This window comes from Lissotriton vulgaris, chromosome 1_1, assembly GCF_964263255.1.
Source record: "Lissotriton vulgaris chromosome 1_1, aLisVul1.2, whole genome shotgun sequence".
Lineage (NCBI taxonomy): Eukaryota > Metazoa > Chordata > Amphibia > Caudata > Salamandridae > Lissotriton > Lissotriton vulgaris.
Genome location: NC_141685.1, coordinates 899,524,144 through 899,543,445, shown reverse-complemented (window position 1 = coordinate 899,543,445; position 19,302 = coordinate 899,524,144). Strand labels below are relative to the sequence as shown.

At 46.1% G+C, this 19,302-nt stretch overlaps 1 protein-coding gene across 1 annotated transcript in view; it reads right to left on the bottom strand.

Annotated features, from left to right (window-relative positions):
- Positions 1–17,121, bottom strand: part of LOC147748139 (intercellular adhesion molecule 2-like) — a 207,492-nt gene extending 190,371 nt beyond the window's left edge. Inside the window, exon 1 of the mRNA XM_086958972.1 lies at positions 16,554–17,121. Coding sequence (XP_086815098.1) covers positions 16,554–16,623 — 70 coding nt within the window. The 5' untranslated portion in view covers positions 16,624–17,121. The remainder of the gene's footprint in view (positions 1–16,553) is intronic.
- Between the last annotated feature and the right edge of the window lie 2,181 nt (positions 17,122–19,302).

The window sequence follows — 19,302 nt, the reverse complement described above, 5'->3', positions numbered from 1 at the left end:
GAGCTGATAGCCATTTATAAGGCCAAATGCATCTCCACAGCAGTATATGGTGCCGGCATCTGGGGAGGGGCGGGTGCTAGGAGCATACATCAGTGTGAGAATGCCTTCTTAAAATATCTATTGGCGATACCCAGCTCTACAGCCAACTATATTTGGCACCTTGAGCTGGGTCTGTCTCATATAGAGGATATTAGAAGGACTTATCCTCTTTTATTGTGGCATAAGCTCTGGGTGACAGATGAGGCGGTATTCAATCGTACAGTCATTATGGATTGTATGAAATTGGACGGGCTGTACGTATCCCCTGGCTAAGTCATAGCAGGGCTGTGGCTAGTGAGATTGGACACTCCGAAAATTTTGATGACCCAGAAACCCTGAAATCAATCTCCAGGAAACAACTAAAAAAGAAATATATGATATACCTGGATAATAAAAGATGGTATGTAGAGAGAGGGAAGCAGTCTGTTATGGCCAACTATCTGCTGCAAACAGGTCTGGGCATCCAGCTCTACTTATTCCAACTGAGGGGAAGCTTTGACCGTATACTGGTTACCCGGTTTCGACTGGGTATAATATTTAGACTAGTTAGCTTCCCTGAGATTAATGACTGGTCGCGTGATCTAACCCCCTGTCCCTGTGATGATACCTCTAAACAATCCACTATTCATGTCACTTTTTTTGTAAATTTTATACTAATCCGTGAAGATTTTTAATTCCCTTTTTAAAACATATTGGATTAAGACAGTGCAATAATGCCCTTATGTACGTGCAATGCATGGATAGCGAGATATGTATTAGCGTGGTGGTGTTCTATCTAAAAAACGTAATAAGATCTAGAAATACAATGCAGGGAAATTGTTACTCGAATCAACTAAGGTGACATAATAGAAAACTGTGGACACTGATAATATTATTGAGATTATATAAATTAAATGGGATATATATTATAAGCTCTGATCAAGTGATAACATAATGTTGCGACTTATAATGTTTTTTATGAATATTTATTAATATTAATGTTTGTTTTTAATGTCATTATGTGGATAAGGATGAAATAGATGTAGTTGTGTTTGCTATAGAAATGTATAATTATGTTTTTTATAGTGCTTTTTCATGGTTTTTCACCACACAAATCGAATAAAGCTATATTAGTGTGATAATCATATGCTTAGAGAAGATTTAACAATTAAAGTAGAAATGATGTTTATAACTAGAAGTATAATACTGAGGATAACTCTTTACCAGCTCTTTACCAGAGTCTGTAGCTGCGATTAACGGTTTCTATGAAAATGTTTTAAAACTCCAGCACAGTTACTGTTTGGATTAGCAACATTGTGTGGTGAACTTGTGACCTGTGTGCTCACTTGTCTTCCATGAACTGTTACTATGGTAACAGGGAGTAAGCATTTTGAGGGTAGGGTTGAAAGGTACTGGCTTTACAGAAGCCGTTATATTTACCCAGGATTCTCTACATGCCAGAGGGGAAAGCAAACTGAGACGACAGAACACTGTGGAGAAGATTTACAAGCCCATTGCGCCACTTTCGTGTCACTTTTCCCATGTTAAAAGTAATGCGATAGTGGCGCAAGGGACTTGTAAATCTACCACTATGTACATTACGAGCAAAAGAAGTATACAACTCTTCGAATTCTTTATCGATCACAATTAGACAGTGTTGCTTCACGATTCACAATGCACTTCACTAAATACTTCGTGCCTATTTAAATGGGAGACAGGATTGTCGACATTACAAAACTTAGGGGCATATTTACAAAGACAGCGTTAAAATTATCGCTGCTTTAACAGCAGCGAACTACAACTAAAACGGCGATAATGGACTTCAAAATCCTTTATTATCTTACCGGAAGATTTTTTCAACACTGCTGTTTGCTATGGCAGGGTGAGAGCCGAGGTTCTCGCCCTGCCATAGCAAACTTGGTTTGCATTTTGAAAGAGAGAACACAAAAACCTACTCTCTCTTTTAAAATGCAAAGCAGAATGCTTTTCCCCACAGGGAGCTGCATATTAGCAGGTCCCCGTGTACAAAAGTAATGGTGGCTTCCGAAGCACGCAGGGAGCTAACGGAGACCGTAGAGACATTGGGCCTGCACCCACAGTCCCCAATGTTGTATCTCATGGAATGGGATCCCGATGAAGAATAAAAATTAATAGTAGGTGATATTTTTTTTTTACAGTAAAATTCATGTTTGCAAGTGAAAGGTTTGTTAATATAAGACTGTGGACTCAACATATCAATCCACCTCGCATATTAAACATGCTTAAGTCTACTTCAGAACAGATGTTAAGATCCGACATAAACCGCAATTAGAGAGAATTTTGCTATCGGTCCTCATATCCAGGGCCACCTTGTAAATACAACGCTGTTGTCATACCTCCCTCTTCCTTTTTATATTGTTATGGGAACACCTACCTTGCCACTGAGAACACCTACATTGCAACTCATTGGAGATACGAGGCGAGCCCTTAGCAAACCAGCTGCTAACATGCATTAATGCATCTTAGCGTCGCCTATTAAATAGGGCGATATAATTTTCACCGCATTTTTTGCTTTTTTTTAATTACGGCAAAATGGGACTTGTTAATATGCCCTCAAGTTTGCTATGACACAGCGGGAACCTCGGCTCCCGCCCTGCCATAGCAAACAGCAGTGTCCCGGGGTAGACATCCCGAGACACAGCAGGAGCCGCTCCTGAGGGGTGGTGTTCCCCAAAGCTTTTGACTGCTCCAATATGCAGACCACGAGGCCCCCATCCCAAAATATAAAAAGCCCCGGAGGGTGGTAATCCCCGGGCCTTAGACGGATCTTTGAGCTCCCTCACCCATTTATTTTGTAGCACTAAGGAATGGCGGTCCCCGGGCTACAGTGCCCCTCGGAACCCCCATCAAATGTAATATTTTAGACCCTGGGATTTGGCCCTCCCAGGTAGCTAATTTTTAAACAAGCACAGGAGCCTGCGCTTCATTTTTATTTTTATTACGGCTGATCAGGCACCCAGCGCACATTTCTCAATTTTTCCCCCCAAAAAAGAATCTTTTTTTGGGGCCCTAGGGGTCCTTCAGGGACCCCCTAAGCAGGTCTAGAGGGTCAAAATATTTCTTACCTGCCCCCTTTATACGTTTCGAATACTTGTCCCACTAATTTCTAGATCCTCGCTTCTACCGAGGCACAAAATGGCTGCCAACATTTCCTGGTTTCGAATGTTGACAACCACGTGACAGTCAATTAGCGCATGATAGGAACGTGCGCTTAGAGCGCGCACGGGATGCGCGGATCCAACGAGGCCATAGATATATGTGTACTTTTAATTGTAATTTTCTCTGAAACTACTTAACGGAATTACACCATTTAAGCAAAAGACACGAGTCTGAACAGAGGACTACCTCTTTGCCAAATTTGGTATAATTCCGTTCAGCCATTCGGGCTGTAGCTGCAATGAACGGTTCCTATAGAAAATTGCATGGGGAAAACACATTTTGGGACCCCCCTGTTTTCTTGGCCCCCACTTCAAATGCAATATTTTAGACCCCGGGATTAGTCCTTCCCAGGTAGCTAATTTTTAACCAAGCACAGGAGCCCGTGCTTCATTTTTAGGGCTCGGCCTACGTCAACCCTGCGTCAGCAGGGGAGGCGGAGCTCCGAGCTCTTGTGTTATAAAAAAAAAAAAGTTTCTTTAGGGGTCCGGGCTGCCACATTCCTTAGTGCACGCGCGTTTTTTTGGCATCTGCATAGTGATTCGTCTTCGCTGTGCTGTGTTTTTATTATCCTTGACGCGATAGGCTTAATGTAATTTGTCGGTCGCCATGTTGGCATTTTCTGTGTGGTTACGCGCACAGCAGTGCATTAATTTCAATTAGGAGCTGTCAGGGTGCCGCGATAATGTAATGCAGATGTTGTGGGCGCGTTCACCAGTCTGCAGTGAATGGCGCGCGCTCGTGCTTTTCTTGTGTTTTCTTTCCGTGTAGGGCAGACGTGAAAGGCATGGTCTTAAGAGCAGAAGGCCATATATCTTGAATTATCTCGCCATCATGGCGGAGATAATTGAAAACATATGCCTGGAGTGGCGCGCGCGCGAGGCCGAGAGCTCAGCAGGATGACTCCATGCCACAGTGTAAGCATTGCTTAATTTGTAGAAAAATAAGTCCCGGTGCTCAAAATCTTTCTTATGCGGCGCCCGCAACTTTTTACAGTTATTCACCTGGTTAAATTACTACGCAACCCAATGTTACCATTGTTATGGCCACTGCCTACACTGACAACTCGGAAGCAGCCAGAATCAAAAATAAACTACTGCTTGAGCATCACGACATCGATTATAACAGTCTACTTATTTCACAACTGCATTTATTCAAACAAAATGCATTTGAAAGTGCGTTCCTGGGCAAATTGCTTTCATGTGCCGAGCATTACGATCCGCTTCAATAAAGAGGTGTTTTTTAGAAACACAGTTGGGTAGACTGTTAATTGCTATATGTAACAAAATCAGACCATTCAGTTCAGCGTGTAGAAGCAATTTACTTGAGAATGTTTTTGCATGAAAGTATAGCCATTCAAACATGTCAAGGCACTGGATTGTCCAGAGGGGATTAAACAGTCCACCTAAATACTTTTTTATTTATTTTGTAGTGAATTTATGAGCGTTTATGTAGTGAATGCCACCTGGTAGGCATACGCCTTTTGGTGCAAGAGCTTTACATTCTTAAAATGTATTAGTTTGTAAGGGTAGTCCACTGTGCCTCGCAGCGCTTTGGTCGCCTTTGACTATGAACATGAAGCAGCTTTGGAAAAGTGCGTTTTGCCTACTAGCCCCGAACTAGTTATAAGTACAGGGCCAGTGTAATGCCCCCAATAAGCAGCGGGTGCTGGTAAAAGGTAGCAGTGGGCATTCTTGGCACAGTGGTGCAGTGTGCAGCCTGCAGTGGAAGGTAACCACGAGCTCAGGCAAGTGAGTGTGCCCAGCACCTGTCAAAGACTTTAATGCCTCTGGGCACAGCCCGGGTAACTTGCCGTTATCGTGTGTGTAGTGAGTGCAGAGTGCAGAGTAGTGAGTGCAGAGTGCAGAGTAGTGAGTGCAGAGTGGTGAGTGCAGAGTGGTGAGTGCAGAGTGGTGAGTGCAGAGTGGTGAGGGCAGAGTGGTGAGGGCAGAGTAGTGAGGGCAGAGTAGTGAGGGCAGAGTAGTGAGTAGTGAGGGCAGAGTAGTGAGTAGTGAGGGCAGAGTAGTGAGGGCAGAGTGCAGAGTAGTGAGTGCAGAGTAGTGAGTGCAGAGTAGTGAAGGCAGAGTAATGAGGGCAGAGTAGTGAGGGCAGAGTAGTGAGGGCATAGTAGTGAGGGCAGAGTGCAGAGTAGTGAGGGCAGAGTAGTGAGGGCAGAGTATTGAGGGAGAGTAGTAAGGGCAGAGTAGTGAGGGCAGAGTGCAGAGTAGTGAGTGCAGAGTAGTGAGGGCACAGTAGTGAGGGCAGAGTAGTGAGGGCAGAGTGCAGAGTAGTGAGGGCAGAGTAGTGAGGACAGAGTAGTGAGGGCTGAGTGCAGAGTAGTGAGTGCAGAGTAGTGAGTGCAGAGTAGTGAGTGCAGAGTAGTGAGGGCAGAGTAGTGAGGGCAGAGTAGTGAGGGCAGAGTGCAGATTAGTGAGGGCAGAGTGCATAGTAGTGAGGGCAGAGTAGTGAGGGCAGAGTAGTGAGGGCAGAGTGCAGAGTAGTGAGTGCAGAGTAGTGAGTGCAGAGTAGTGAGTGCAGAGTAGTGAGGGCAGAGTAGTGAGGGCAGAGTAGTGAGGGCAGAGTGCAGAGTAGTGAGGGCAGAGTAGTGAGGGCAGAGTAGTGAGGGCAGAGTGCAGAGTAGTGAGGGCAGAGTGCAGAGTAGTGAGGGCAGAGTAGTGAGGGCAGAGTAGTGAGGGCAGAGTGCAGAGTAGTGAGGGCAGAGTGCAGAGTAGTGAGGGCAGAGTGCAGAGTAGTGAGGGCAGAGGGCAGAGTAGTGAGGGCAGAGGGCAGAGTAGTGAGGGCAGAGGGCAGAGTAGTGAGGGCAGAGGGCAGAGTAGTGAGGGCAGAGTAGTGAGGGCAGAGTGCAGAGTAGTGAGGGCAGAGTGCAGAGTAGTGAGGGCAGAGTAGTGAGGGCAGAGTGCAAAGTAGTGAGGGCAGAGTAGGGAGTGCAGAGTAGTGAGTGCAGGTGCAGAGTGGTGTGTGCTGTGCTGTTGAGTGCAGAGTGCTGTGTGCTGTTGAGTGCAGAGTGCTGTGTATTGACAATGTAAATGACAATGCCATTTATTTATGATTTAAAGAAAAAAAAGAAATGTCATGAGCAATGCCAATAGCTCTACCTTTAATGATGCCGAGACCATTGCATTGTAAATGCTTGTTATTTTTATTACGGCTGATCCATGCACCCAGCGCACATTTCTCTGTTTTTTCCCCCCAAAATTATTTTTTTTGGGGCCCTAGGGGTCCTTGAGGGACCCCTAAGCAGGTCTAGACGGTCAAAATATTTCTTACCGGTATGCGAAGGAGGCACTACAGGTCCAGAGCAGGCCCTGCCCAGAAAAGTTGGTCAACCCCTTGCCACTTCACAACCTTGGAGCAGAATATTGCTTAAACTAGCGTTTTTTGAGAAGGGAATCCCCCTCTCACACATAGAAAAACACTTTAGGGCGTGTATACACATAGTCTGAATTACACACCCACTAGTTTATTCACATACACTTATTTTAATCTCGTCCTGAAGAAAGACAGTATATTCATAAGGCACTGGCTGAAACATGTTGACCCACCAATGGATGTGGGAGGTCGTAACTCGCCTCTAACATCCAACAGCCTTATTTTTAACCGCTGACGGTGGCCCAGGTATTAAAGTTTAATTCACCTTCGGGTACTGGGACCCCCGCCAAGCCGTTTTATATCACACTCATAACACTCTTGACCGCACACTCAGCGACATACCTGCTCCGCTGTAATCAGGCGTCGAAGCACACCCGGGAAACGCTAGGTGTCACTGGGTGGGCCCGATGATGAAGCATGCCACCAACTAGGTTGGTGGGTGAGGGCTTCATGAGCACACTCACCAGGTGCTCCTACCCCCTGACGAAACATACTTGAGTCCTTGACTTTTGTTAAACCTCGTAATACATAAGCTAGTCTCTTTTTGATTAACTATATCAAAATACCATCATCATGAGTGATGTCACTGACCATGTCATGAGTGATGTAATATGTTACGTCATCAGCAGTGCATTGCAGGCGCGCATGTTATAGTGAGTCCAACTAACTATAACGTGGGAATTTCATTGGTTTTATGTCAGTATAATATATTTCCAGCTAACTATAACTGGTGTCAAACCTATGGTTTTTTCAGTGAATTTAATAGGTTTTTTAAATGCTAATTCCTAACTATTACTGGTGTGAAACCTATGGTTTTTTTCCGTGAATTTCATAGGTTTTTAAAATGCTAATTCCTAACTATAACTGGTGTGAAACCTATGGTTTTTTCAGTGAATTTCATAGTTTTTTTTAATGCTAATTCCTAACTATAACTGATGTGAAACCTGTTTTTAGGTCTCGCCTGTCGATGCGCATGCGCATCGAGCAAGGCGAGAGTATTGGCACTTATCCGCTCTTTATCCACACTGCAAGGAATCGTGGCGATTCCTTGCAGTGCCCGTGACTTTTAAGCTCAATGCGCATGCGCATTGAGCTTAAAAGCGCGTGCACGTCCGTCTTTGTTTACCCGCTCCGCCCCCTCCCCTTCCCGCCCCAACCAGGCTCTTGTAGGGCGACGCTTCACCAGCGCTTCCCTCCCACTCGCTCACTTCCCTTCTCTCCCGCCCCCCACCGACTTGAAATTTCATTCGGCCGCGCTGCGTTACTCCTCCCCTTCCCGCCCCAACCAGGCTCTTGTAGGGCGACGCTTCACCAGCGCTTCCCTCCCACTCGCTCACTTCCCTTCTCTCCCGCCCCCCACCCGACTTGAAATTTCATTCGGCCGCGCTGCGTTACTCCTCCCCTTCCCGCCCCAACTAGGCTCTTGTAGGGCGACGCTTCACTAGCGCTTCCCTCCCACTCGCTCACTTCCCTTCTCTCCCGCCCCTCACCCCACTTGAAATTTCATTCGGCCGCGCTGCGTTACTTTTACGTCAACATGGCTTCTAGTTTGTGCTCTCCCTTGTTTCACTGCTGTCTGTGCCTGCCCTGCTCCTCGCAGCTGCCCCGGACGTTGATGACTGGTCTCCGGGAACACTGGATGTGTGAGCTCTATCAGCGCGGCACCCTTTCACAAGCGCCGTGTGGCTATGCTTTATTAACGCCCCCAGCCGCCTGCCTTGCCTACTCTCTCTCACAGCCTCCCCCAGCTCCGCCCCCTCACTACTTGATTGCACGGCCGCTAGGCCGTGCCTCCCCTACTCTCCTCCCCCCTCCTCCTCTCCTCCCCTGCCTGCCTGCCGCTAGGCCGTGCCTCCCCTACTCTCCTCCCCCCTCCTCCTCCTACTCTCCTCCCCTGCTTGCCTGCCGTGTCGCACCTCTCCCCTCTCCGCCCCCTCCCCTGCCCGCCGTGTTACGGTGAAAGGCTTGTTTAAAGTACAAGTGTATGCATATGGGAAAACAGGAGATACTATTTTTATGTTAATATCATTGCCATTCCCATGCAACTAAAAGTAAGGAGGGCCAGCATCTCAAACAAAGCAACGTAATGCCATTGATTATTACAGCATCGGACACTCCCCTTGCCCCCACCCTCGAGACGTTGCTCTGGAGTTACAAGTCTTCATTGAGACTCATGCGACTATCAGCCCACTTGCTGAGTCGTCGGGGGTAGTAAACGCAATACCAATGAAACCATACACAGCAAAACAAGAACGTTTTTGTCTTGTGCTTATCTGTCCTGCGTCTAAAGTATTTTGTTTCCTTAAAGGCAATAGGGATGGAACGTTCGGCGCCTGGAATGCTTGGATTGGCGCTATTTTGGCTTGTCAGTTCCCATGAGAAAATGGCTGAGCCAGAGCTAGACATCGGGCCCGAGCCAGCCGCGAGACCTGCTTTTCTTGCCCACCTTTACTTCCAAGCACAAGCCCTGCTAGATAAGTTGCTCTGAAAGTGAACCTGGTGTCGATGGGTACAGAGAGGTGAAGTGCATTCTTATGCAACGATTTCCATTGCATGACCTGTTTTGTAATAGCCGTTCGTCAGAGTGCATGAGTCATTAAAATATTCGTTCTTAGGAATATAGGCCTAATGGCTATCTATTTCCAGTGCCAGGTGTTGTCATGATCATAAAGCCACGGTTTTTTATTTAATACACATGTTTACATGGGCATTCGTGCTACTCCATGACAGCATTGCCACCGCATAATTAACAATACGAAGGACCCTCATTAACGTGGCAGGAGGTAGCTTGGGTACTAATATGATGCTATTTGGCTGCTGGATGGGGGTTGGTTAGTGGGAGTTGAGGGGCATTGTTTTATCCATTTGCAAAACTCGTGCTTTATGCCATATTTGTGTGCTGCACCCGAGTAACCCTTTCTGAGTTAATGTGCTGAGCATGATGTATAGCTAAGCTGTGCTGTTCTATTTTACGTAGGCCACTACCTTACATTATTGCTCCAATAAAAATCTTTTTGTTTTAACGTGGCAAGAGGTTTATATTTAGTTAAAGATACAAAGGAAAACATTATAAAATTCCTTCTTTACCGATTTTTCTCTAGAAGCAAAGAAGAAAAGAAGTAACAAATAATCCAATATGGATGTCAAAGGGCAAAATCATACATTAATAGTTTAGAGAACAGCAGATTTAGAGTATTTGGAATAGATTATCTTCACTCTGTGTATTTTATAGACTGTAAACATTCCTCAAAGTTAGTGTGAGAAGCTGGCTTGGTATATTGTATTGTATTGTATTGTAATTCTTCACTCACCCTCAACCCCTCACCCTCACTCACCCTCAACGCCTCACCCTCAATCACCCTCAACCCCTCACCCTCACCCACCTTCACTCACCCTCACTCACCCTCACCCTCACTCACCCTCACTCACACTCACCCTCACTCACCCTCACCCACCCTCAACCCCTCATCCTCACTCACCCTCAACCCCTCACCCTCACTCACCCTCAACCCCTCACCCTCACTCACCCCCACTCACCCTCAACCCCTCACCCTCAACCCCTCACCCTCACTCACCCTCACCCTCACTCACCCTCAACCCCTCACCCACCCTCAACCCCTCACCCTCAATCCCTCACCCTCACTCACCCACACTCACCCTCACTCACACTCACCCACCCTCACTCACCCTCACCCTCACTCACCTTCACCCTCACTCACCCTCAACCCCTCACCCTCACTCACCCCCACTCACCCTCAACCCCTCACCCTCAACCCCTCACCCTTCCTCACCCTCACTCACCCTCAACCCCTCACCCTCACTCACCCTCAACCCCTCACCCTCACTCACCCTCAACCCCTCACCCTCAATCCCTCACCCACACTCACCCACACTCACCCACACTCACCCCCACTCACCCTCACTCACACTCACACTCACCCACCCTCACTCACCCTCACCCTCACTCACCCTCACTCACCCTCAACCCCTCACCCTCACTCACCCTCAACCCCTCACCCACCCTCAACCCCTCACCCTCACTCACCCTCAACCCCTCACCCTCAACCCCTCACTCACCCTCACTCACCCTCACCCTCAACCCCTCAGCCTCACCCTCACTCACCCTCAACCCCTCACCCTCACTCACCCTCACTCACCCTCAACCTCATGCTAAAGATTTACAAAAAAACCCATAAACAATTCTAAAAGCACTAACTCTAATGCTGCGAGACCTATTGCATTTCTAATGCTTGTTTTCAGTGAATTTCATAGGTTTTTTTAATAGCAAATTTATATTGCTATCAAATATAATATTTTTTAAATGAATCCTATATTGTATATTTATGTAATACTATTTTTTATATGTATTTCTTCATTTTTATTTCTTTTTTTTGTTTTTTACCCTGGAGCGCTTCCGGTCAGCGCAATCTTGCGGCGCGCCCCGGTGCGCCTACCGGGGAGCGTCCCGTTAGCGCTATTGCCGCGAACGAAAACATCATCGTGACGTATCGGGTAGCTGCGTCCGCGTGATACGCACGGCGTAAACGCACCCGGAAGCACTCGAGTGCATACGATCGCGCAACTTAAGCATCCAACGCGCTTACGCAACGCGCCCCGGGGAGCGTAGCGTAAGCGCGTCGGGTCATGTGACCTAAAAATAACACTTTTTATTGGTTCAGGACAGTTTTGGTTTCCAAATGATGAAAGCCCTGGTCATGTGACCTGAAAATAACACTTTTCATTGGTTCAGGACAGTTTTTTTTCCTAATGATGAAAGCTATCACCTTTTTTCCTCATTCTCACTTTGTACTTTCAGTGAAGAAGACCTGTTGATAGACCTCTCTGTTCCTTTTTGGACTGAAAAATGGCTTCAGTAGCAGCAGCAGGAGCATCTCAGCCACCACCACCACCAAGAGGACCACCACAACACCACAGTGGTGGACATGAAGAAGAGGAGGAGGAGGAGGAGGAGGAGGAGGGGAGGAGGACGTTCCTGCCAGAAGATAATACCCCATATAGGCCAAAGCAGCACATTATATGGGACTTTTTTTTCCATCCCAGAGGGCCTCAAAAAAGTGAATGCGCCAAGGGTTACTTGCCTAATCTGTGGCACTGAAATTTCAAGGGGGAACCCTAACAAGAAATACTCTTTTGGCAATAACACCATGATTCGCTACATGCAACGCCGGCATCCTAACAACTATGCTAGGGCAGAGGTGGGAGAACTGGCCAGCAACCCTCCCCAATCTTCACCCAGCACCTCCAAAAGAAAGCAACCCTCTCCATCGGGTCCAGAGGCAAGGGAGATGGTCCCAAACATACAAACCCGGTTTGCACAATTCAAATTTGTTTGTATTTTTTGTGGCAAAACAATTACTTATAGTGAGCAAAGCATTAAGCTCATCAACCGTGCTGGTGACAACCACGTGTGCCCCAAAAAAACTACATTTTTTCCTGATTTTTTGTTGCTCCAGTTGAGCCGTTTACAATTCCCTGTTTTTTGTTTGTCCCATAAAAATAACAAAAAAATATAAAATTGTTTATAAAAGCCAAAAAAAGTACAAAATGTTCCAAAAAACAATAAAAAAATATAAAACAACAAAAAGAATTTTAAAAAACTGTTCTTTCTAGAACTACCTCCAATTTATAAAAAAAATGCTTAATTTTTTTAAAAATCTGTCATTCTTTTTCCCCATCGTACGCTCCCCGGTGCGCGTACAAGGCGCTCCCCCGCGCAAATCGAGAAAAAAAAGGTATTTTTTTTCCCCGCGGGCCCTTTTCTGGCCCCCACATCAAACCTAAAGGGCAGGGGGGGTCTACCCTGCCCTCTTTTGGTCATTTCCCCCTTTGTTTCTGCTATCTCTTGTGTCTCGATCCTACCGAGACACAAGATGGCGGCAGCTCCGGACTGTTTGGAATGTTGACAGATACCCGAGAGCCAATCAGCTTTCCGCTCGCGAACTCGTGTAGCGCGCTGGTTCGAGCCCCGGTGCGTGTACAGGGGTGCGCTTATAGATATATATATATTTTTTTTAACCTAAATTACTCAAAATCCACTGGAGCACATATCTTGAGACATAGAAAAGGCACATCGGGCTACCAGTCCCTACAATTTTGCCAAGTTTAATGGAAATCCATTCAGCCGTTCGGGCTAAAAGTGAGTCCAACCGCCCTATGGAAATTAACATGGGGAAAACACGTTTTGGGACCCCCTTTTATCTCGGCCCCCGCTTGACGAATCCCCCCAAACTTTCAGGGAAGGAGCGGAGTGCAGCGAGGCAAATTTGAGGTAAATTCCAGGCAGATTCCACAACCGGCGCCAAAGTTATTCCCAATAGAATGTTGCAAAATCCCTATACAAAATAATCCTAACTATAACTACCTACTGGCGACTTAGTAGGTAATAAATAAATATATATATATATATATATATATATATATATATATATATATATATATATATATATATATATATATATATATATATATATATATATATATATATATATATATATATATATATATATATATATATATATATATATATATATATAGGAGAGGGTAGATGTTTCAATCCCCCTGAGCACAGAGCAGTGCATGCAGGTGTCCACATGTTTGTGAGGCCAGTGTTTCATAGATCGCTTTGTCACATACTCCAGAACTGCATGGTGCTGGGAAGACAAGTGTGTGACACAGAGGTCTCTGGGAGCTCCGGGACTCATGCTGTGCTGGCCGCCTTGGGTGTATGCTGCATGGTGTTAGACACTGACTCAGCACATGAGGGCAGAAAAGACATACACTTCAAATCAACACCACTTCTCTGGGTTAGTTTCCGTTCAGACTGTGAGGCGGGCAGTAAAATAATCGATTTTATCAGGAACTGCGACATTCTTTTAAAAAATGAAAATCCATGAAGTCGTTGTCCTGGCAGTGTGAATGGTGTAAGGGAACGCAGCCGGCAGGATGGTTCAGCTAATTGGATCCCGGCAGGAACAAGGCTTTTTCATCCTGCTGAGGGGTATCACACGAGTGTCTTCACACTGCATTATGCCAGCACATGTTTTTCACGGCCTTTAGAAACTACAATAAGGGCTCTAGTAAGCGCTGTAAAAGAACAACATGTCATATTTTATTGTTGGCTAATGATTCTTAGATGCTAGACTAGACTAACTGGAAATGTCGAATTTAAAATACCTAAAAGGATACACGTCCCAGTCCAGTCGGGTCTAAATCAACAGCAGAGTTGGAAGCAGAGATTGAATGTGGTGGTAAAAGGTCCACTTTCTTCTTTGCCCTTGTGCATAATGTGATGTAATTGCTGCCTCGGACTCCCACACTTAACCGCAGCCCCGCCTACAGCCCCTAGCCACACTTTTTCAAAGCAGTCTGAAATGTAGACGTGTGTAGTGCAAAAACAGACACAAAGGCACCCACATTTCAACGCCACGCTTAAAAGTAATGCTGAGTTCTTTTTAAGAACAATAGTTCGCAATTTGAAATATAAGTTGACGACTTCAGTGTATGTGTGTGTGTGCACTTGGCCAATCTAAGTGGTGTGTTTGTTTTAGACAAATGAGGACGCCTTGAGGCGTTATCACACCGATGCGAACAAAGCGCCCGCTGGGCCAGGGATAAGTGCTCGTTAGAGGCAGTGATTGTAGAGACGCTGAACCTGTCTCTGGTCGTACAAGGTGAGGGGGACGAGGCGGGCCGCAGCTCATGGACAGGAGCTTCATTCACAGCCCAGCCCCGGGACTCCATGCCAGCTGAGCGGGCTCGGGAGGGGGCGGCGTGAGAGGTCACAGCCGAGGCTCATCTGTGTTGGAATTCCAGAGGTGGTTGCTGCAATAGAGCAATAACAAGTGGGAGAGGTGGGGGAAGTGCTTGGAACAGCTCACCTGCTTCCAGGCTGTACTGAGGAATTTTCTTATCTGCTTGTTAATTAATCAAGCAGATAAGAGAAGTCTTCATGGCAGCCGCAAAGCAGGCTAACTTGTCTGGAGGGGCAGTACGAAAAGCAGACAGGGGGGCACCCAAAAACCCTCTTTTCCAATGGGAAGCCAGCGTTTACCATAAACGCTGACGCTACCCAATGGAAAAGAGGGGCGGGCTTAGAGTCCCTTTTACAAATCTTGTTTTTATAAGATCTCTCGCAGAGGCGGAGTAAGGCTGTGCCCTGCCGCGCCCAGGCGAGACCTAAAAATGAAGTGTTTCCAGTCCTATCAGGAAGCTGGGAGAGGGATTGAGGGGGTCTTCCCATTTTCAAACCTAACCCAGCTGCTCCTCATTGAGAATGAAGTCTTGCTGCTTCCAATGTCAAGTGCATGATTCTGCTCTGGTACTGCCATGTAACTAAAAAAATTGAAAATCCAGTGTTGTTTCTCTGTGCATTTGCGAGTGAATGTGTGTTTGTGACTGCATCTCGCACAGCTGTTAGTCTAGTCTATTTGACAGTGATAGTGAGTGAGAATCATTGAGATTAAGTGAGAGCATGAATAATTGAAAGAGAGGGCGAGAGAGTGAGTAAAGGAGTATGTGTGAGTTAGATCGAGTGAGGGAGTGGGAGTGAGTCAAGGGTGTAGCTAGAAATAGTTCAGAAGGTGCAGCTGCACCAGGTCACAGAGGACTGAAACATAATTATTAGAGCAAATATACCTATACCTCAGGAGTTTAAATAAGATTGCCATGTACATCAGTAGTTGTGAGTGAGGTTAGTAACTGTGAAATAGTGAGTGCGTGTAAGTGGGTTTGTGAGTAAAATAATCTGAGAGTGTGAATGAGTGGATACATTTGTATGTGAGTGACAGTGAGTGGGATTGAGTATGAGTCGAAATGAGTAAGTGTGACAGTGTGAGTTTGAGTGAGTGGGAGAGAGAGAAAGAATGAGAATGAGGAAGAGTGAGAGTTAGTGTAAACGAGTAAGAGTGTAATTGTTTTACACTTGTGAATCTGCTGCTGACCATGGCAAACGCAAGATAATTCTTTACTTAGGAAACAACCAAGGCTACTTGCTGCCACTGGCATATCGGAGGGAATTGTTGGCATAAAGAAAGGGAAACGATTTAAAAACACAGGCCCTGGCATACAGGTTGTAATTCTTGGCATAAAGAGGACACCAATGGTAAAATGCTGGTGCTGGCATACTGGAGGTAATACTTGGCAACCAAGGCATATTGAGGGTGGGATGCCTTTGGGAAAGAAGCCTTTAAGAAAATGCTAGCTCTGACATACTGTAGATATTTTTTAACAAATGTGGCACTCATTATTTATGGACGGTATCAATGGAAAAATTCTAGTTCTGACATGTTGTATATGATTCTTGGCATAAGGGGGTTCCCATGACAAATCTCTGGCATTGGCACATTGGAATTTCTTTAAGCACATAGTGAGGGCCACTGGATTTATGTGATTCTGCAGTCTTTTTCATATAATTCTGGATTTGCAGCATTTGCCATATAATCTATAATCTGCAGTATAACGTGCAGATTCTAACAAAATAAAATTAACTCAAGCAGATCAAAACTTACTACAAATGTGGCAACGTGTGTTCCTGCGCGGCGGAAAGCCACTCTCAAAAGTTCACTAGTCGTCTCTCAGAAGTTTACTGCTTTTTGGTTGTTACACGGGCCCACATAAAATACAGTATCCTAGACAGCGTTACCATGAGTAAAAATGTCAAAATAATAAAGTAATACTGTCGCAAAATTGATCATAGTATGCCTTATAATTGGCCTTTACTTGCCACATAATTGAGTCAACCATGTCGCATACTTGAGCCCCCCTCCCCGGCCCGATAATTCTAGTGGCATACAGTTCACCGAAGGCATAGTTTGAATTTGAGAAAATGACATGAACCCACCACTTTCAGTGATCACCATCCGCCACACTCCGCCCCCGTTCCCATTAGCCCTCCTAGCCCTCCCCCCTCTCATCGCAGTCAGAGTACTCACCCGCAGCGGCCCCTCGAGGGCTGATACTGGCACACGCCAGTACGCACACCAGCCCGAGGGAGAGCCTCATGATCCTTGGCTCTCTCCAGCAGCGCAAGTCCTTTGCCGGACAGACGAGTCTGCGGTCCAGTCAATAAGGGGGCCCCGTGACTGGCGCGATTCCACCCCCGTGACCGCTCTAGGACTGGACCCGGGCAACCTCTCTACCGTTCCTTAGAAGGTCTGAGGTTACAGAGATGTTCCGCCTACAGATCCCCCCGGCCCCTCCCTCGCCCCCACCGCCCCTCGAAGCAGAAGTTCACAGCCGTGAGCCGTCTGATTTCCCGGAACACCGCCGCATGTCTCATGCGTTTTCACAAGCACTTTCGCTTTTCTGGCTTTTGAGGTGCCCCGTATGTAATATTCAATTGAGAAGGCGTGTGATTTAGTGGTCGAGTTGCTGACGGTGGATCCCGAAAATCGAACCCCTCCTTTGTATCGCATTGTGTGATCCTGGATAGATGGGTTAATGATCGTCCGGAGCTTCTGTTCCAGCGCTTTGCAGAAGTGGTAATGCGTCTTTGTTCCGGTCTTGACCCGGCGTCTATGAGCTCTTATAGAAACCATCCGTGGAATCCGTAGTCCCGCCGCGCCCTTCCCGGGAAAACCTGCAACTCTTAAGAATTGCACCTCTGCTTTGAAGTACAGGTACCAGGCCTTCCTCTCAAAATAAAGAAGTGCAGGTATTCCGTACCTGAGAGTACCATCCCATTTAAAGCACTGGTCTATGAAGTTTAAAGATCCAGGAAGTCAATATTTCGGCACTGACACGTTTCTGCTGTGGGTTTGAACGTTTCTTCTAGTCCATTGTGCCGTTGAGAGAACTGAATGCTGTTAGATTTTGGCAGTATCCTCCCTCCCCTAGGGGACCGTTGACCCATCTCAGTGTAAATTCAACTAAGCAAATAATCTCCGTAAAATCAACGACAGGGGCCTCCATCCCTAGCGTCTATATAGGCAAGCACCCCCTCACCCTCCCCACACGAAGAACATAGCATGCACAACAATACAATAAACACACAAGACATGTTTTCTGAGGAACATTTTGCTGCAGGTTTATTTCATACAAGAAATATATGCCAACGGGGTGGGTTAATTTACGGACGATCCAAGGGGCAGGCAGTGGAGACTAATCTAAGCTGCCCTGCCCACCTGATGAGCCAACTGTACCATGACCAATCCAATCAGTGCTACCATTTTGGGGGGATTATCCCCCCCTTAATACCATGGACCACCAGTCCATCCCTTTATTCATGCCTTTTTAGGGGCGGAGCGTGTCCAGACAAACACCTGGTTGCTCAGGCTTACAACCACCTGAAGGACTAGAGGGGCACCGTCGCTTTCCTCCAGGGTCCTGCTGTAAAGACTCCTGGGGTTGTTTGGCTTCTGCACCCCTATTGTGCTCCTGAACAGGGTACTGTGACATCTTGAGCTTCTTGGTTATGCAGCCTGTTGCCAGGTTGCCACATGCATTAGAATGCTCTGTACAGATTCTGGAGTTGTGATGTTTAGACTAGCTAGGCAGTTGAGCTAGGACCTGACTACTGGCGACTCTTTATCCTGTGGATGGGATCCTATTCTACAATAAATACTTATTTCACCTTTAATCCACGTTTGAACTTCTTTACATTGGCGACGGGACGGGATTTATGAAGAAACCAAGAAAGGATCTCAACAAGGATACAAAGATTTCTTCCTTTACTTCATTTTTGAAGTTTATCAAGGTACTGTCAATTTGCTATGACCTTTCATACATTGAGGAACTTGACAATTTTTAACAATTCTACATTGTCATTCTGCAGTGTGCACAGCGTTATTTATTGACTTTTACTTACAATCTGCTTCCTCATTTGCACTCTACATTGTACATAGCGCTGCCTGATTTTTTTTTATTTACCACACGCAGCGCTCATTAATACCCTGAATCTGCCGATTGCCAGCGCAATTACAATTTGTTTACTTTGTGCCTTCTATGGTCTTTCTGCTTTGAACTAACTAATTGGACAGCCCTCAGCGCTCAGCCCTCAGCGCTCCTCATCTGCCTCTGTCTGTTTTATTTCTGGCAGTTTCAATTCATCGCTGTGCCAAGCCATGTATTTTTGTACATTGAGGTACATCGGCAACCCGTTTATTTGATGTTAAGCAACATTGGCAGCATTTTTTGAAGGCTTACCCCTCGAGCGCAACGCTCGTTCTCGCGCTCGAATACAGCTCCAGGCAACATCTCCTTACAGTGCCGGCATTTTTTAAAGGCTTTCCGCTCGAGCGCAGCACTTCTTCTCGCGCTCCAACGCAACAACGCAACTCGAGCGCAACACTTGTTTTCGCGCTCCAACGCAACTCCATTCACGGCACTTCTTAAGATTACCGCTCGTGCTCAGCGTTTGTTCTCCAAGGCAACGTCGCACATTTCAGCTGTGGAAAGGAGCGTCATCACGTTTACCACGACGCGGCAGCCATTTTATTGTTGGAAACTACAGATTCACCACAAGCAACACGAATTTAGATTCTAGAACAACAGATTCTCCACGAACTTGTCATTATTTTCATTCTTCTACATTTCAAGTGGTTTTCTTTACGGAGAAGTCGGGCAACAACAGGTATTACACTGGATATTTCATTATTTAAAAGAAAGAAAGGAAATGAGACACTGAGACTGTATTTGATTTTTGTTTAAAAGAGGAAGACAGACATTATTATTATTTTTTTT